The sequence below is a fragment of the Festucalex cinctus genome, chromosome 1 (genome assembly GCF_051991245.1).
Source record: "Festucalex cinctus isolate MCC-2025b chromosome 1, RoL_Fcin_1.0, whole genome shotgun sequence".
Lineage (NCBI taxonomy): Eukaryota > Metazoa > Chordata > Actinopteri > Syngnathiformes > Syngnathidae > Festucalex > Festucalex cinctus.
The window spans coordinates 58,657,765-58,674,203 of record NC_135411.1 but is presented as its reverse complement, the minus strand read 5'-3'; the positions used below and the strand labels follow the sequence as shown (position 1 = coordinate 58,674,203).

General features: G+C 39.5%; 2 protein-coding genes and 1 long non-coding RNA gene across 3 annotated transcripts in view; all 3 read left to right on the top strand.

Moving 5' to 3' along the window:
- LOC144002387 (uncharacterized) overlaps positions 1 to 16,439 on the top strand; it is a 258,898-nt gene that overhangs the window by 185,721 nt on the left and 56,738 nt on the right. The window lies entirely within an intron of this gene.
- LOC144002365 (tripartite motif-containing protein 16-like) lies at positions 482 to 6,331 on the top strand. The gene is made up of 6 exons (XM_077497570.1): positions 482 to 1,218; positions 1,939 to 2,034; positions 3,362 to 3,595; positions 3,761 to 3,929; positions 4,012 to 4,077; positions 5,440 to 6,331. Exons 1-6 carry the CDS (start codon positions 877 to 879, stop codon positions 5,973 to 5,975), a joined length of 1,443 nt encoding a protein of 480 aa, XP_077353696.1. The 5' UTR covers positions 482 to 876; the 3' UTR covers positions 5,976 to 6,331.
- Positions 7,055 to 14,663, top strand: LOC144002259 (proton channel OTOP2-like). The gene is made up of 7 exons (XM_077497322.1): positions 7,055 to 7,350; positions 8,579 to 8,961; positions 9,052 to 9,188; positions 10,402 to 10,460; positions 10,551 to 10,675; positions 12,790 to 13,592; positions 14,421 to 14,663. Exons 1-7 carry the CDS (start codon positions 7,298 to 7,300, stop codon positions 14,589 to 14,591), a joined length of 1,731 nt encoding a protein of 576 aa, XP_077353448.1. The 5' UTR covers positions 7,055 to 7,297; the 3' UTR covers positions 14,592 to 14,663.

Below are 16,439 nucleotides of genomic sequence, written 5' to 3'. Positions count from 1 at the left end.
CCTGCCATCAAGCTTACAAACGGACAAATGCCATTGTGTCATTCATCGGGAGCAATTTATTTTCTCTTTTTCTCTTTTAATCTTGCCATAACCACCACCCCAGAATCCAAAATAAGAAATGATACAGTCCTGTGCCGAAAAAGGGCCTTTACACTCCTCTCAATAAGTACTGACACAGTGAAACCAATTCATTTATTTTTACTGTGAACTGAAAACATGATCAATGTGAGACGAGACCAAATTTTAATCTTAGACATCTCTGTGGCTTTCATGTTGGTTATATCTCAAACTGAAAATGTAATCTTCAGAGGCAATACCCAAATGTAGATGTTCATTGTGATTTATTGTTTAAATCATGATAGTAATGTGAAATCTTCTTGTTGTAAACATTTGAAATAAGATCCTGGGAATTGGCCTTACTTTTTGGAGTGTACTGTAAAAATTGGAGTTCAATATAGTGTAGTGAGTAAGTCATATTTAATCATGTTGAACCTAAAAACATTTTTGCAAAAGACGCGCATCACCATAGTCCGTATAGTATCAAAAGAAAACACTACCTCCTTCAAAAAGGCTCCTTAAAAAGCCATGATGCATTTAAAAAACGAAACATCCAGACTAACATACACATTTGAAGTAAAATGACCAACAGGAAGTTAATTCTCTAGGCATGGATCGGCATCCACTCCTCATTTCCTTTCTTTTATCTCTTTGGATTGTGCGTGTCTGTTTAGATTAGTGAGGCAAAGCGAAGACTCAAGAGAGGAATGTAAAATGAGACAACAATACATTGGGCGTGGTTTGCAAGTATTTCCTTTCACACTCAGAAGGGACTTTTGAAGTTCTCAAGGAAAAAAAAGTTGACTCGGATGAAGGACGATGACAAACATGGCGACAAGTGGAAGTAACAGCCAGGAGGAGCCCACCGTCCCCTGCGATACGTGCATGGGTGAGCCGGGCAAGGCAGTCAAATCCTGCCTGACTTGCCTGGTATCCTTCTGCGAGGATCACCTCAGACCTCACCTCGAGAACGCCAAGTTCCGGAGCCACCGTCTGGTGGAGCCTCTGCGTCACGTGGATGCGCGCACATGCGATGTCCATCGTCTTCCGCTGGAGCGCTTCTGCCTGACGGACGGATGCTGCCTGTGCTCTGACTGCTGCGGTCAGGGGCACCAAGATCATGCCACTATGTTTTTGGAGGAGGCAAGGGCTCAGATTGAGGTGTGAATGCAGTTACCTTTACGTTTGCAAACTGAACTGCTGAAAACGACTGTGTGTCTTTTTCAAACTGAGAACTAGAGTGGGCTAACTTTTTTTTTGTTTTTAGCTGAGAACTTAAGTTGGCTAACTCCATTTTATCTTTTCTTTAAATTGAGAAGTGGGCTAACTATTTTTTTTAACAGCACTATAGTGGGCTAACTCCAGTTTGCCTTTTTCCTGGCTGAGAATTAGAGTTGGCTAACTCCATTTTGTCTTTTATTTTAACTAAGAATAAAAGTGGGCTAACTATTTTGTCTTTTTTTGATAAGAGCTAGATTGGGCTAACTCCATGTGTGTTTGTTTTATTTAAATCCAAGAACTAGTGTGGGCTAACACCATTTTCTTACACAAAACCTTTGTACAGTAGTTGTCCAAACATCCGTCAAATCTATCAATAATAATAATAGAATTAATAAAAGACAATAAATTCATTAATTTATACTAACATGCATATGCAATGACACCTAAGCAAAAGAGAGAGAAAAAGTACTCTGTGCAATAATAGCTGCTCCCGTTTGTCAAAACTGATCCAGGCCCGTGTTCATCTGAAAGACCTGTTATCTTTATTTCTGCAATTAACTAAAGATGACAAAAATTGAGTTAGCTCACTCAGGTTGTGAGTGACTCAGACATTGTCCTTGTATAATGCCAAGTTAACACTTTGTCTGTACTTTGTTCCAGGATGAGTTGCAGAAAAAGCATGAGGAGATAAATCGGAGCATTGCGGCCACAGACAAAGCAATGGAGAAGCTGCGGAGCAACAACGAAAACATGAAGGTAATAGTCAAGAGATTAAAAAAAAAAAAAAGATTGAGAGATTAATTCATTATTATCTGTAATTCGCCGATCGAATAAATCTATTTTTTAATGTCACCTAAAAATTGCTGAAAGAAATGCCTTCAAGCAAGGTATTTTTATTCATATATATTGCTTTGTAAGTTGTTTGCTCTTTTTTTGTAATGTAAGTAAGGTAAGGACTCACCTCTTACGGTAAGACCACCACTATCACATTGCAATGTTGTCGCACTCAAGACTTGGCTTTGTTTTGAGACCTTTCTCGAGACCATATTTCGAAGGTCTTTGTCTTATCTCGGGCGTGAATCTTGAAAATATTTGTCTAGTCTTGGTCTCACACTGGCCGTAAGTGAAAGGTGCCAAATCTGAGTATGAAACTGAGCGAGGAGAGTCTGGAGCATGACACGTCCGCTAACTGAATGGTAAACAAAATGGAAATTCTGCAGTATTCATCTCACTGAAATGTGAAGGAAAGCATCACACTTCTGTTGGCAAAGAAAACAGAAACGTACAGTAGGCGAACTTGCGGTAAGTGTAAGTAACACGAGTCAAAGTAATGTCTTTCTGAGGTGAACATTTCTAGATATATTATTTAACAAGGAGTTATAATACTTTGGTTATAGTTTATGTCAAATCAAATAAATGGCTCTTCATTTAAAATTAATACAAGGATTTATTTTTTTTGCTATAATTTGAACAACTAATTTAGATTTGAGACTCCTGCTTGATGTGCTTTGAAAGATTTAAATACAGTGTTTTGGCTGTCAAATGTATTTAAAATAGCATTTAAATTAAGATAGAATGCACATTAACTGTTCAACCTTGTCATATATATTTTTAAGTAGATTTTTATGTTCTTGTTCTTGTCACGGTCTTGACTTGTCATGGTCTTGTCTTGGTCTGGGTTTGCCTTCGTCTTGGTCTTGTCATGGTCTCGACTTGTCTTGGTCTTGGTCTCTCGACTCCTATAAAGTCTTGGTCTTGGTGAGTTCACAAGACTTCATCACAATGTCACAAACCGTTGATGTATACTTTTTCATAATGATTATGAACAAGAGGCATCAGCGTACATCCAGCTGGCAAAAAGCGAGCGACTACTGCTGACGTGACCTAAAACGATGACAAGAAACTCGGGTTTGGGGTTATCCTATTTTGCATGTGCTCTAGGCTACATTTGAACTTTTTTGTTTGTTTGTGTTATCACAAAAGGACCCAGTACATCTGTCAATTTCCAAAATCAAATTGAGCACAAAATATGCCCACCCTCGCCTCCAGTCTAAACCCTTTTTTTTAACGGCTTGCTCTCCAGTCTGTGGTGCAAGAGGTGTCTGCTCAGGTGGATCAGCACTTCTCCAAGCTGCAGGAGGCGGTGGTGGAGGCCAGGAAGCAGGCGGCAGAGCGGCTGGAGGCAGAGCGGAGGCGAGCGTTGCGCCAGGCGGAGGGCATGGAGGCTCACCTGAAGCAGAGGAAGGCGGAGCTGAGTAAAACCTTGGCGAGGATGAACAAAGTGGCGCGAAGCGAGTGCGACGTCTCCTTCCTGCAGGTCAGCGCCAGACGAGTTATATAATTGAGGGATTAGGGCTCCTTACACAATCTCAAAGGTTGACAGCGTACACAGATTTGAGCATTATGGAACAAAAAGGCTCATAGAGGAAAAGTCTTTAATAAATATGGTATTATGGTCACAGCATCCTTTGTTTTGTTGTAGGAATACTCGCAGTGGAAAGAGGGCGCGGCTGATGTTTGCTTGCCCAATGTCAGCGTGACTCGTGTGGACCATGTGAACTCTTACGTCCTGGTTGTAGCCAGTGTCACACAAGAGCTGTGTGACTTGATTCTCACCACCTACCATGAGAAGCTCAGTGCCATTTCTCCAGGTGTGATGCGAAGGGGAAGTGTGGTTCTTCTTCATCCTCTCTGTGGATTAACTGTTGTGTTTTGTATTTATCTATCAACCAGGCAGCCAACCCCAGACCCCACAAGTTTTGTTGCCTGATCCGAAGAACTCAGAAGACTTTTTAAAATGTAAAAAAAAAATCTCCTTGAATATATTTAAATATATAATAAATACCTCATACATAAAGATCATATCTAAAGTCATCTTTCCCCTTTGAAATGAATGGAAATGCCAATAATTTGTTCCATCTGCCTAAAAAAATAAATAAATAAATAAAATAATTTTTTTTTTTTTAAAAAGACACTTTTTGTCGTGAACGCGGAAGTGTGGTGGTGGACCCAAATGAAGGAGGCGGACGAGTCAGGGAGGCAGAGGTGCGAAAAAAGAAGTAAAATTTAATCCAACAAAACCAAAGTAGCAAACAGGGCTTGGTGACAACGAATACAAAAATACCAGAGGGAAAACTATACAGGAGCAGACGAAAACACTGGCAACATGAACGTGGGGAAACAAGAATAATGAACCGACAAACACTGACACAAAAACCGATAACTAAATACACACACTAATTACACACGACGAGACACAGCTGGGCAAGACACAAGTGGAAGGGGTTGCTGATTGGATGGAACATGAGGATGGGCAGGAAAACACAGGTGGACATGGAAAGGCTTAACGATACTAGGAAAAAACAGGAAATCAAAACATGACAAACTAAAAACCCAACAAAAGCAAAGCAAAACCCACCCTAAATAGAACCAAAACATGACACTTTTGGAATGTGTGTTTTTTTTAATGAGAAAAATTAACACACTATAATATGGTACTTTAAGTAATGACGTAATGCAGTAGAATTAAAAATTAATTAACCATGTTTCTCCACACTTCGCATCAATTAAATGGTGTTTGTGCTGCTGCCCTTCTTGGCCACTGGGGAGCAGCATAGGACAGCCAGACAGATATACTGCACATGGATGTCTACAGTATAGAAGTCTCAGCTCATCTTAGCTCCTCGCGGAGGATAAAGAATGCATGCCTGTGTCTGTTACATTGAAATTTTAAATGAGTTGCTGCAATGTTTGTGTTCAATTATCAGTTGTTTGAAAAGTTATTTATACATTTCCAATTATATGTTAACATTAGCATTAAGCTACTAGAGTTAAGGCTAGACCATGTGTTATTTTAATGTAAAATGTGCAGCTCTCGTTATATAGTTTTGTTGTTGCTTTCTTTTCAGTTAACTTCAACTGGGAGTGGCAAAAAAAAACCAGCTCAAAGACTTTTTTGAAAAATTGCTAATTTTTTGGCTTTTGCCAAAGTTCTGCTTATCGTGAGTGAGTTGAATAGTGCTCGTCAAGTTTATGCTTGCAATTTAAAGCAAAATATCGGCTGAATGAAAGCAAAAATATTGGCGAGTAGTATGTATATATATATATATATATATATATATATATATATATTTAATTATATCAACGTGTTTTCCCCTTCAGATGCAAAGAATTTGACATTTGACCCGGACACGGTCCATAACTTCCTGCGCCTAACAGCGGACAACCTGAAGGTGACCAACACCAGCCCATGGCAGCACAGTTACGTGGACCATCCCGATCGCTTCGACCATTGGCGCCAGGCGATGACATCACAGAGCATTTACGAGGGTCGCCACTACGCAGAGGCGGAGCTGAGTGGCGAGGGGGCTCATGTGGGCGTCACCTACAAGAGCATCGAGCGCAAGGGCCAAGAAAACGCCGGCTGCATCACCGCCAATGACTTTTCATGGTGCATCGGGAGGACCAGTCGAGGTGTGTCCGCCTGGCACGCCGGTGTGGAAACGCCATTGGAGGCTCAGGACGTGACAAGAATCGGCGTTTACGTTGACTTCTGTGCCGCCCATGTGTTGTTTTACCACGTGAGCGGGTCCATGAGGCTGCTGCACAAATACAATGCTGATTTTATTGAGCCATTGTATCTCATTGCATGGCTCTCAAAGAAGGAGAATGTAGTTTGTCTGGTTAATACAAAATGATGCTTCCTGCCATTATGAAAGCAGAACATAGAAAATGTACTTTTGTATTGGTTTGTAAAGAATCCTTTATCTACCTATTTCTGAACTTGTCTGAGAGTGAGCCATTGTTCACATCCACCCACTGTGATGTAACAGTTGAGCTTATTTATATAATATGTTTCTTCACGTCCATGTCTTAATCAGCCATGTTGGGTGAAGATCCAGAGCTACTTTCTAGTGATGGTCAGACGAAACTGTCTGAACCACTATGACACAGAAACATCCACATTCCACATGAGTGTGATGCCCCTGCTATCATGTCAAAGCCTAGGCAGAGCTGCATTGAGTTCTGTTGGGTGCATGGATTAGCTCGCATCCTCAGCTGACAGCTGATATGTTATATATATAACATATTATATATATATATATATATATATATATATATATATATATATATATATATATATATATATATATATATATATATATATATATATATATATATATGGGTGTTTCTCAGAGAGCAATCAAACTAATTGATATAGACATAATAAATAATAATAAATGCATACAACAAATTCTAATTTGGACTGTCTCTGATGACGAGATGTTCGTAATCCTGACTCCGCGTATGTCGGAACAGAGGAACCCTGTATCTCGAAAAGATTAAAAGAATTATATATATATATATATATATATATATGTGTGTGTGTATATATATATATATATATATATATATATATATATATATATATATATATATATATGTGTGTGTGTGTATATATATATATATATATATATATATATATATATATATATATGTGTGTGTGTATATATATATATATATATATATATATATATATATATATATATATATATATATATATATATATATATACACACACACACATATATATATATATATATATATATATATATATATATATATATATATATATATATATATATATATATATATATATATATATATATATATATATATATATTCTTATTATAGCTAGATGGTAGGTTGATGGAATGGGATACACTTTAAAAAACAAAAGAAGGGGGAAAAAAAAAAGGTTTACGGTCAAGCCGGAAGTGACGACTTGTAATCAGTTGAAACTAATCGCACCTGGTGGTCGGAGCGTATCGATCCCGGAGTACGGCCAGACGTCTTTTCTTTCTCTCTTCGTGTCTCCCAGGAACCATGTCAAAAATAATTTATTTTTTTTAAGGGGAAAAAAAAGTTGGCGTCTGTGTAACAACTGATGTAAGAGTTGTTGTTGTTTTTTTTTTTGTATATTATTTTTATTGCGTGAAGGCTAAAATAAAAATACATCATGAGAACTGTGGCGCAAAAGATGCTAAGGACCTGCAACTTATTGTTTACGAGGTAAGGCGACGCCTATCAATGCTAATTGTAATTAACATATTGTTAATAAAGCTCGATCCTCCTTGACTGAGTTTAAGGCAGAATTTAGATACAGCGTATTCAATCTCATTAGGCTGGTCAGGGCAGGTGTTGGGGCAAGGCCCATATTTTACATCTGAAAACCTCACAAAAGTATGTGCTGCATAGTAGAATTATGATTTCGTCTCACAAATTTACTTTATTATAAAACCTGGGCCTGTTTATTTGATCAAAAAGCTCATATACTTGTGGGAATTGGGGAAAGACACTCCATAATCAAGATTCTATACCCGACATAGACTGAAATTTAGGTGCACTCAAAACCTTGTCAAATTTCTTTTCACACCAAGTAAGTGACATTGGGTAAAAAAACAAAATAGTAGAATTTCAAATGAGTGTGAACAGTGAACTCTTTGAATTCAGGTTGGAAGTTAAATTGAAATCATTTGCTGATTTGCTTTAGGCATTATTGGCCCTCAGTGCATACAACAAAAAGGGATACCTCGGACTACTACTTTAATTTTTAAGCAAACTGGATTGATACCAAATAGTGTTTACATTGTGTCATTAAAATTGCTCAAATTTAAGCCTTGTATTGTAATACCTTCTCAATTCTTTTATTTGAAAGATTCAATTCCTGTATTGGTCTATTCATCACATGCCTAATGTGAACGCAAAGTGGTTTAGATTTCCCTTCCCTTTATATCAGGGTTCCCCAATTCCAGTCCTCCAGGGCCGCAGTCCTGCAGGTTTTCCATTTATTTGCCCAACACACCTGATTCATATAATGAGCTCATCAGCGTGCCTGATAGCGATCCTTATCTTTAGTATCAGGTGTGTTGGTAGGTGGAAAAATGGAAAACTTGCAGGACTCCGGCCCTCGAGGACTGGATATTGGGGAACCCTGCTTTATATTGTCAGCGCCTATCAGAAAGCCCATCTTGAGACCACCACCATTCATCAGAAAGGGAGCATATAAAAGACCCTAACTTTATTGTTTTTCGTGTTGCAAAGGGGTAGAAAAATTCTTGTGAATTTCCGTGGGATGGTCAGATGTGGGAATTTTGGATAAAAAAAAATCCCAATTGGAAAATTTCCATGGGAAGCAGCTGGGAAATGAGGGTCTTTTGATGAAAAGCTATCCTCCTTTAAACAAAAATATTTAGTCTGCAATTTTGCTTGGTGCTAATGAGAACATACGATCATACAGGAAAACCACAAACAGCGACACAGAGGCCCACCCGTCTAACATCGAAACTGCCGCCGAAATGGGGAATATCCAGCACTTGCACGACATGGAGGTGGCCCCAGCCGACGTGCACCACGTGGAGGCGGTGGCCGAGCGCGGCCACCACGGTGGCGGCTGGCTCCTGTCGGGCATTGTGTGCATCAACGTCCTGATCCTGGGCTGCGCGCTGGTCAGCAGCAGCGCCTTCAACAGCGTTGCCGTCACGGCCGTGCACCGTCAGATCTTGCTCATTGTCCTCCTCGCCCTCACCATGCTCTGGATGCTCTTTTACACCACAGTCACCTACCGCAACAACAAAGACTTCATAACACAGGACAGCCACGCGGGGCCAGTGTGGCTCCGAGGTATCATCCCAAATTGCTATATAGATATTTGTATAATTGATTTAAGTTCATTTAATGACTTAATTATGATTATGTATCCATATTTTTTAGCTGGACTTGTGCTGTTTGGCCTGCTCAGTCTGCTCATGGATATCTTCAAGATGGCCAACTACATCGGTTACCTTCACTGTGACTCTGCTGTCAAAGTGGCCTTCCCTGCTGTGCAAGCAGTGTTTTTATTCACCCAGGTTACAACTCTTTGACCTCAACTCTTTGACCGCTAAAAACGTTTAATGACGTATGGTAAAATTCTAATGAATGCCGCCATAGACGTTATACGATGTTGACTGTTTAAAAAAAAAAAAAAAAAAAAATATATCGTTTTGTTTCTCAATGGGCAATGCAACGTTTTGTACAGCGCTGCCTTGTCATTGGGCTTGTGAACCCATTAACTATTGCCAGCAGATGGCAGCATTGTATCTCTTTTCAATGGGGCGCCCTATGTAGCAAATTTCAATGAAACATGACTGATGTGCTGAAATGGAACGTGTTGAAGGATGACGTGAATGATCAAAGCCTTTGTCCCATTACTATAATTTCTTTGAGACCCTGCTATGTTTTTTATTTATTTTTTTTATTTATTTTTTTTATTTTGAATTTTTTTTTTTGCTATGATGAAGTAAATATGGGCTAATAGACTATAGCCTACCACTGCTACTTAGAGCAAATTGTAATTCATAACAAGTGGTATAGAAAGAGGTCAGATGGAAACTGGTGCTCTTTAAGTAACTTTATTCAAAATTCAAGTAATAAAAAAAGTACTTTAGCAAAATTGTTCGCAGCCTCAGCTGCTACTGTCACTGTACACAACAGTGGCTAATGCAATAGCTAGGAAGTCGCCAGGCAACGCTATGTCTTTAGATTTGCTTCCAAGTCACTCAACAGAGAAGAGCTTTTTTTTAAAGGCGCAATCACAGTTATAGTTACTATGGTGTAGAAGGCGATCCCTCGTGAACGCATGAAACTTTAATATAGTACTGTAAATAATACCATTGAGGGTTTGGCCTAGAATGTAAACCTTGCGAAAAGAGCGTGGTGTCATTTGTGCCGAGTCATGTAGGTCACGTTTTCCTTTTTAACGAGTGGACTTAAAAGGTTTTTGTACCAGGTTGTGTGAGTTTTGACAGTCAAATCCATTTAATCTAGATGTGATATGCAAGTTGTTCATCAAGAAGAAGGGACAAGAGAACACAACAGTTTTAGGAGTGTTTCCTGGACTTAAATGGTTTGTTTTGAAGTAATCTTTGGATATGTCAAGTGACAAAAAACATTCCAAGCCACTCTTCTATGTTAATCAAAAAGCCTTATTCTAATAAGTTTCTGTTCTTTTTTTTTTTTTTTTTTTTTTTTTTTTTTTTTTTTTTTTTTTTTTTTTAACTGGTCTAACTGCTACTTTTTCAGACTTACTTCCTGTGGGTCCACGCAAAGGATTGCGTGCAGCTGCACACAAATGTGACTCGGTACGAATGCCATACTTGCAGCGTTCTGTCCCCAAAGTGATCTGTTGCCATTACAAGAGTCTCCTCATTTGTCGTTCTTTCCCTCATCAGGTGCGGCCTCATGCTCATGCTCTCCACTAACTTGGTGGTGTGGATGGCGACCGTCACCGAGGAGTCAATTCACCAGACGGACGCTCCTGATCTGAACGTCAGCATTTCACCCAAGATGTACAGAGGTATCCATGTTATTAGGTTGTCTATAACCTTGAAAAGTGGACCCCACTCAGATGTTAGTGCTAATTTTATTTATTTATTGTATTGAACACCTTTCGGGAAACTCAACAATGAACCATAAAGCGGTGGTTAAAAACAAAACAATTATACACTACATCAGACTACTTGTATAATAGCTAGCATTTTTTGTTTGTTTCGTTTTGACTTTTTAAATTTTTTAAATATATGCAATATTTGTGAAGTGCAGTATTAAAAAAAAAAAAAAGTCACTAAATATTGTAGAACATAGTAACCTACAATTCTCTAAAGCAGGGGTCCCCAACTAAATTTGCAAGAGATCCACTAACCCAGGGGTGTCAAACATATGCCCCGCGGGCCGGATCAGGCCCGCAAAGGGTTTTAATCTGGCCCGCGAATATATTTATTTATTTATTAATTAATTAATTTATTTATTGTCGGACCAATTAATCAGCCGGCCACAATCAAAACATACATTTGTAATTTCACAAGCAGTCCTCAGATGAGCAATGCAACTTGTTCGGGGAATCGTCATCCTGGATGTCATTATTTTACACACAACTTAAACTACGGTTTAATTTATTTTCTTTTGTAATCATACACCGACATAAACGTGTTAAACGACACAAATTCAATTACTGGTAACATAAATAGATATGACAAGGATTAACGTCACATAACATCATTAACACTATGATTACAGTTGAGCTCCATCATTTAGGGCTGGTACACAAAAATCTGCGTGTAAATGACTGCAATCGTTTTTAAGTTATATATATATCGTTATTTTCCTCCATGCGGCCCCTGAGCTAACACCGCTGCACTAACCCAATCAGCCTAATTGACCGGGTCCAGACATGTAAAAAACACCCAACCGCGTGCGTGTAACCCGAAAAACAAAAAAGTTTGTGAGCTTACCGGATCTTGGCTCTGTCAAAGGACCCCGGCTCAAGCATAGCTGCCCTTGTGCGTGCCTATTCAAAAATCATCTTATCTGTAAAACTTATACCTCACCCAAAGTACATATTCTTGGAGGTCCGGATGAAAGGGTCTCGGGGTCCAGATCAGGACCGCAGTCTGCTATTTGGTGACCTCTGCTCTAAATGTTGTGTGACCTTCCTTTTTGAGTACGGACGTAAAGCAGTAGCGAAATGGATAAGGACCAATACCGATTATAAGTAGTCATGGAGGCTGATAACCGATATTTCAAGTCGATATTCTTTTGCAGTAAAAGAGAAAGTATTGGTGTATAATAATAATATTATAAATAATACGTTTTCTGTGTTTTTATGCCACCTGTTGCATTCTATTACCAATAATTTTAAAAAGAATAGAGAGCGTTGTTTAAAAATTCTAACAAACATTGCAGGGAGCTTTCAGGGTCATCAGCATGTTAAGCTAAATAAAAAATAAAAAAACTAAGCAAGTAAATAGCTCTCTAAAGTGTTATACTGTAAATAAAGTTTAAAAAAATGTCTATAGAATCATTTTTTTTTAATATAAAGTGGAGGGATTTCCTGGTGTCAGCATCATCTTTTATAACGTGGAAATTTAAATACATGAATGTATCTCAGTGAGCAACAAATGCATGTGAATGTAACTAATTTGTGGTTTTCTTCAGGGTTTGGGAAAATTTCAGAAGATCTTCGCAGAGTGACAATTTGTTTGCACACGTTTAAAATTTATTTGCGACAAGTAAAAATTGTCTGTAAACAATTTGCAATTCCTGATGGAAACTCAAAATTTGCTATGTTTGCAAGAGTTAACTGTAGTAAAAAGGCAGATGCTGATATTTGTGAAAATGCCAAATATTGGCACCGATAATAGGCCCGGACGATAATCAGTCTATCCCTAAAATGGACCCTGAGAGAAGGTCATTTTCACGATACATTAGTTACTTTTAATTTTATAAACCTAAGATGAAGTTTCAGTTTCTTTTCAAAAATAATTTTTCGTTAATACCTTTTTTTTTTTTTTTTTACATTTTAATTTTGTTACGTATACAGTATATGCTGTGCATATGTTTATCAGTTGCACACGATGTATCCCATGTGGCGAAGTGGTCATGTGCTGCATCAGTCTTTGTCTTCATGTGTAGACAGTTACGACCAAGTGGCCAAGTGCAGCTGCAGTCACTCTGCGTGCAGCACCTTCAAGGAGGCCTTTTACTACCTGTACCCCTTCAACATCGAGTACAGCCTCTTTGCCTCAGCCATGGCCTACGTCATGTGGCAAAACGTGGGCCGCCTGGCAGCCGACCACGGCCACCGCAGGGCCAAGTTCCGTCCCAAGGAGGTGCTGGCGGGCCCTGCACTGGGCTTCCTGCTGCTCGTGGTGGGCGTGGTGACCTTCGTAGTGTATGAAGTGGAGATCACCTTTGAGGACGAAGCCGTGCGCCGGCACGCCCTGCTCATCCATTTTGCCGTGAACATCGTCATCGTCAGCCTCATGTGCGTCTCCGCCGCCGCCGGCTGCGTGGTCTACAGGCTGGACCGCCGCCAGCACGTGTCCGAGAAGAACCCCGCCCGCAGCCTGGACGTGCGGTTGCTGGTGGGGGCCTCCATGGGCCAGTTCATCATCAGCTACTTCTCCGTGGTGGCGGCGGCCGTCACGGGGCCTGGCGACCACCTGGATGCCCTCAACTTGTCGTGGGCCGTCCTCATGCTGCTGCAGCTGTGCCTGCAGAACTACTTCATCATCGAGGGCCTCCACCGCGAGCCCTTCCACGTCATGCGGGAAGACTCCCTGCACACCAACGCCGGCGTCTTCCAGGAGCGTGGCGAGGCCAGCGGCGTCACAACGCAGACATCGAGGTGCAGGATGATGGCAGCCATGCCACCAAACTGGAAGAGGAGAGTGCTGAAGGAAGTGTGCGCCTTTCTGATGCTCGCTAACATCATTGTAAGTTCAACAGTGTTACCCAGCACTTTGTGATCCATTCGGTGATCGTGCGGCTACATACATACCTTCCCATAATAAGTTTGCTAGAACATATAAAGTCAAACGATACAATTTTTTAAACAGTTTTTCACGTCTTAGAATTTTGATTAATCATGATTAATCGCTTAATTAGAAAGGCTTTTTAGCGACATTCTTGCCCGACAAATTTGAAGTGTTAACTTTTTCTATATTTAATGTTTTAAAGGCATCTTAAAAAATTTCGTCAACTGCACATGCTCATCCTCCTCTTTTTCTAATCAGTTAATTTTTTTTATTAATTCATATGGAAAAAAAAATGACCCCAATAGTTTGACATGTTCACATTCTGAATCTCATACACAAATATTTATGAAAAGGTTACTTTAATGCATGTAGTTATGTTTATTGCTCAAACACGTGCTACTTTTAAACGTAACCAGCCGCTGTCAGGATCTGTGTTCAAAATTATAGTGTGATTAATCTGCTTTAATGCAATAATATTTTTGTGATTAACGCTTTAACTTTGACAGCACTAATAAAGTTGTTTTTCTCCTCTCCCCACTTTTAAAACTTTCCTGGTGCAGCTACTAAATATTGAGTACTCGGATAAAAAAATAAAATAAAAATAAAAGTTTGGTTTTGATGTGCTAACTGAATTAAAAAGAAGTTTAGGCCGCTGTAGCTATCAATGCTCAACATTTAATTCAGTGATTCTTTGGTGTGCCACTAGAGGATGTCCACGCCACCACACTGAGAATCATTGACATAATGGACATTTAGGTTGAACGTTGCTTGTTGTTGCCTTTGCAGCTGTGGATCATGCCTGCCTTTGGGGCTCGGCCTCAGTTTGACCACAACGTGGAGATGAAGTTTTACAAGTTCACCATGTGGACGGCCATCGTCAACATCGGACTCCCTTTCGGAATCTTCTACCGTATGCACTCAGTGGCCAGTCTCTTTGAAGTGTACATCATTTCGTAATTCTTGCCCGCTGTATCTGCAGCAGCTTTTTAAAATGTTATTTTATTTTCAATAAAATTAGATGTCACTTTCTTTCCTTTGTTTTTGTCCTGCTGTTTGCCCAAACGTATTTTTTTAAGAGCTGTGCTATAATTGTTTAACCTGAAACACTTTTGGACTGTAGAAGAACTTGTGTTTGGGTTATGGAAACTTGTTTATGTTTTAGTTCCAGGGGTATTTATCAATCCCGTTGCAACAGTGCATTCCACAACACAAAGTATCAGGAACTGCTTTGTGGCCTGTGATGAAAATGAGTTGGTCCGCCTCAATAAGAGACAAAATCTCAGAAACACCTGTCAGTATGATGCACAACCATAATAAAAAAATTGAATTAAAAGTCTTGTGTTCAGTGTGATTACAACCCCTAGCAAAAAGTATGGAATCACCAGTCTTGGACGAGCACGCAGACGTTTTATTCTGTAGATCAAACTCAGATAAAAAGCATGAAACAGTCGTAAGGTCATTCCCAAGTGCAACATCTTGGCCTTCAGAAACACTAAAAGAAATGAAGAAAAAAACATTGTGCTGGTCAGTAAATGTTACTTTTATAGAGCAAGTGCAGGCAAATATTGAATCACTCCATTCTGAGGAAAATAAATGTGGAATCACACAATTTTGAGCAGGAAATAAGGACACACCCAGTCAATTTCTTTTCCTTAATTGGGCACCTGCCTCAAATTACATCTGCTCGTTAGCAGTTAAAAACGGTGCAGTTATCACACCTTGGAGGGCTGCTGGACCAAGTGGATTGGCAAGAATCATGGCTCCAACAAGGGAGATGTCTCTTGAGACCAAAGACAGGATTATCAAACTTGTTGAAGAAGGTAACGCTACACGTATGGTTGCCAAAGATGTGGGCTGTTCACAGTCAGCTGTATCGAAGATCTGGACCAAGTACAAACCGCATGGGTAGATTGTTCAATTCAAGCGTACTACTGGTAGACCAAGGAAGACATCTAAGCGTCAAGACAAACAACTAAAGGCCATATGTCTTGAAAACAGAAAATGCACAAGACAAATGAAGAAGAAATGGAAGGAAGCTGGAGTCAATGTATGTGACAGAACTGTGCAAAATCGCTTAAAGGAAATTGGATTTACATACAGGAAAGCTAAAAGGAAACCATCATTGACGCTTAAACAAAAAAGAACAAGACTGCAATGGGCTCAGGAGAGGCAATCATGGACTGTGGATGACTGGATGAAGGTTATCTTCAGTGATGAGTCAGACGCATCCGGTCAATGTTATGGCCTGCAAATAGCCCAGATCTCAACCCAATTGAAAACCTGTGGTGGAAATTTAAAAAAAAAAAAAAAAAAAGGTCCACAGCAAGTCTCCGACCTGCAAAGATGATCTGGCAACTGCAATCAAAGAGAGTTGGCACCAGATAGATGAAGAATACTGTTTGTCACTCATCAAGTCCATGCCTCAGAGACTGCAAGCTGTCATAAAAGCCAGAGGTGGTGCAACTAATTACTAAGAGATGTTTTTATTGTTTTGTGTTTGTTTTTCATGATTCCATATTTTTTTCCTCAGGATGCAGTGATTACTTATTCATTTCCCCGTACTTGCTCTATAAAAGTAACATTTACCGACCAGCACAGTGTTTTTTTCTTCATTTCTTTGAGTGTTTCTGAAAGCCAAGATGTTGCACTTTGGAATGACCTTACGACTGTTTCATGCTTTTTATCCGAGTTTGATCTACAGATTAAAACGTCTGAGTGCTCGTCCAAGACTGGTGATTCCATACATTTTGCTCGGGGTAGTATGTTTGCATAACCCAAGGGACGAAGGCTGAATTTTTCGGCTGC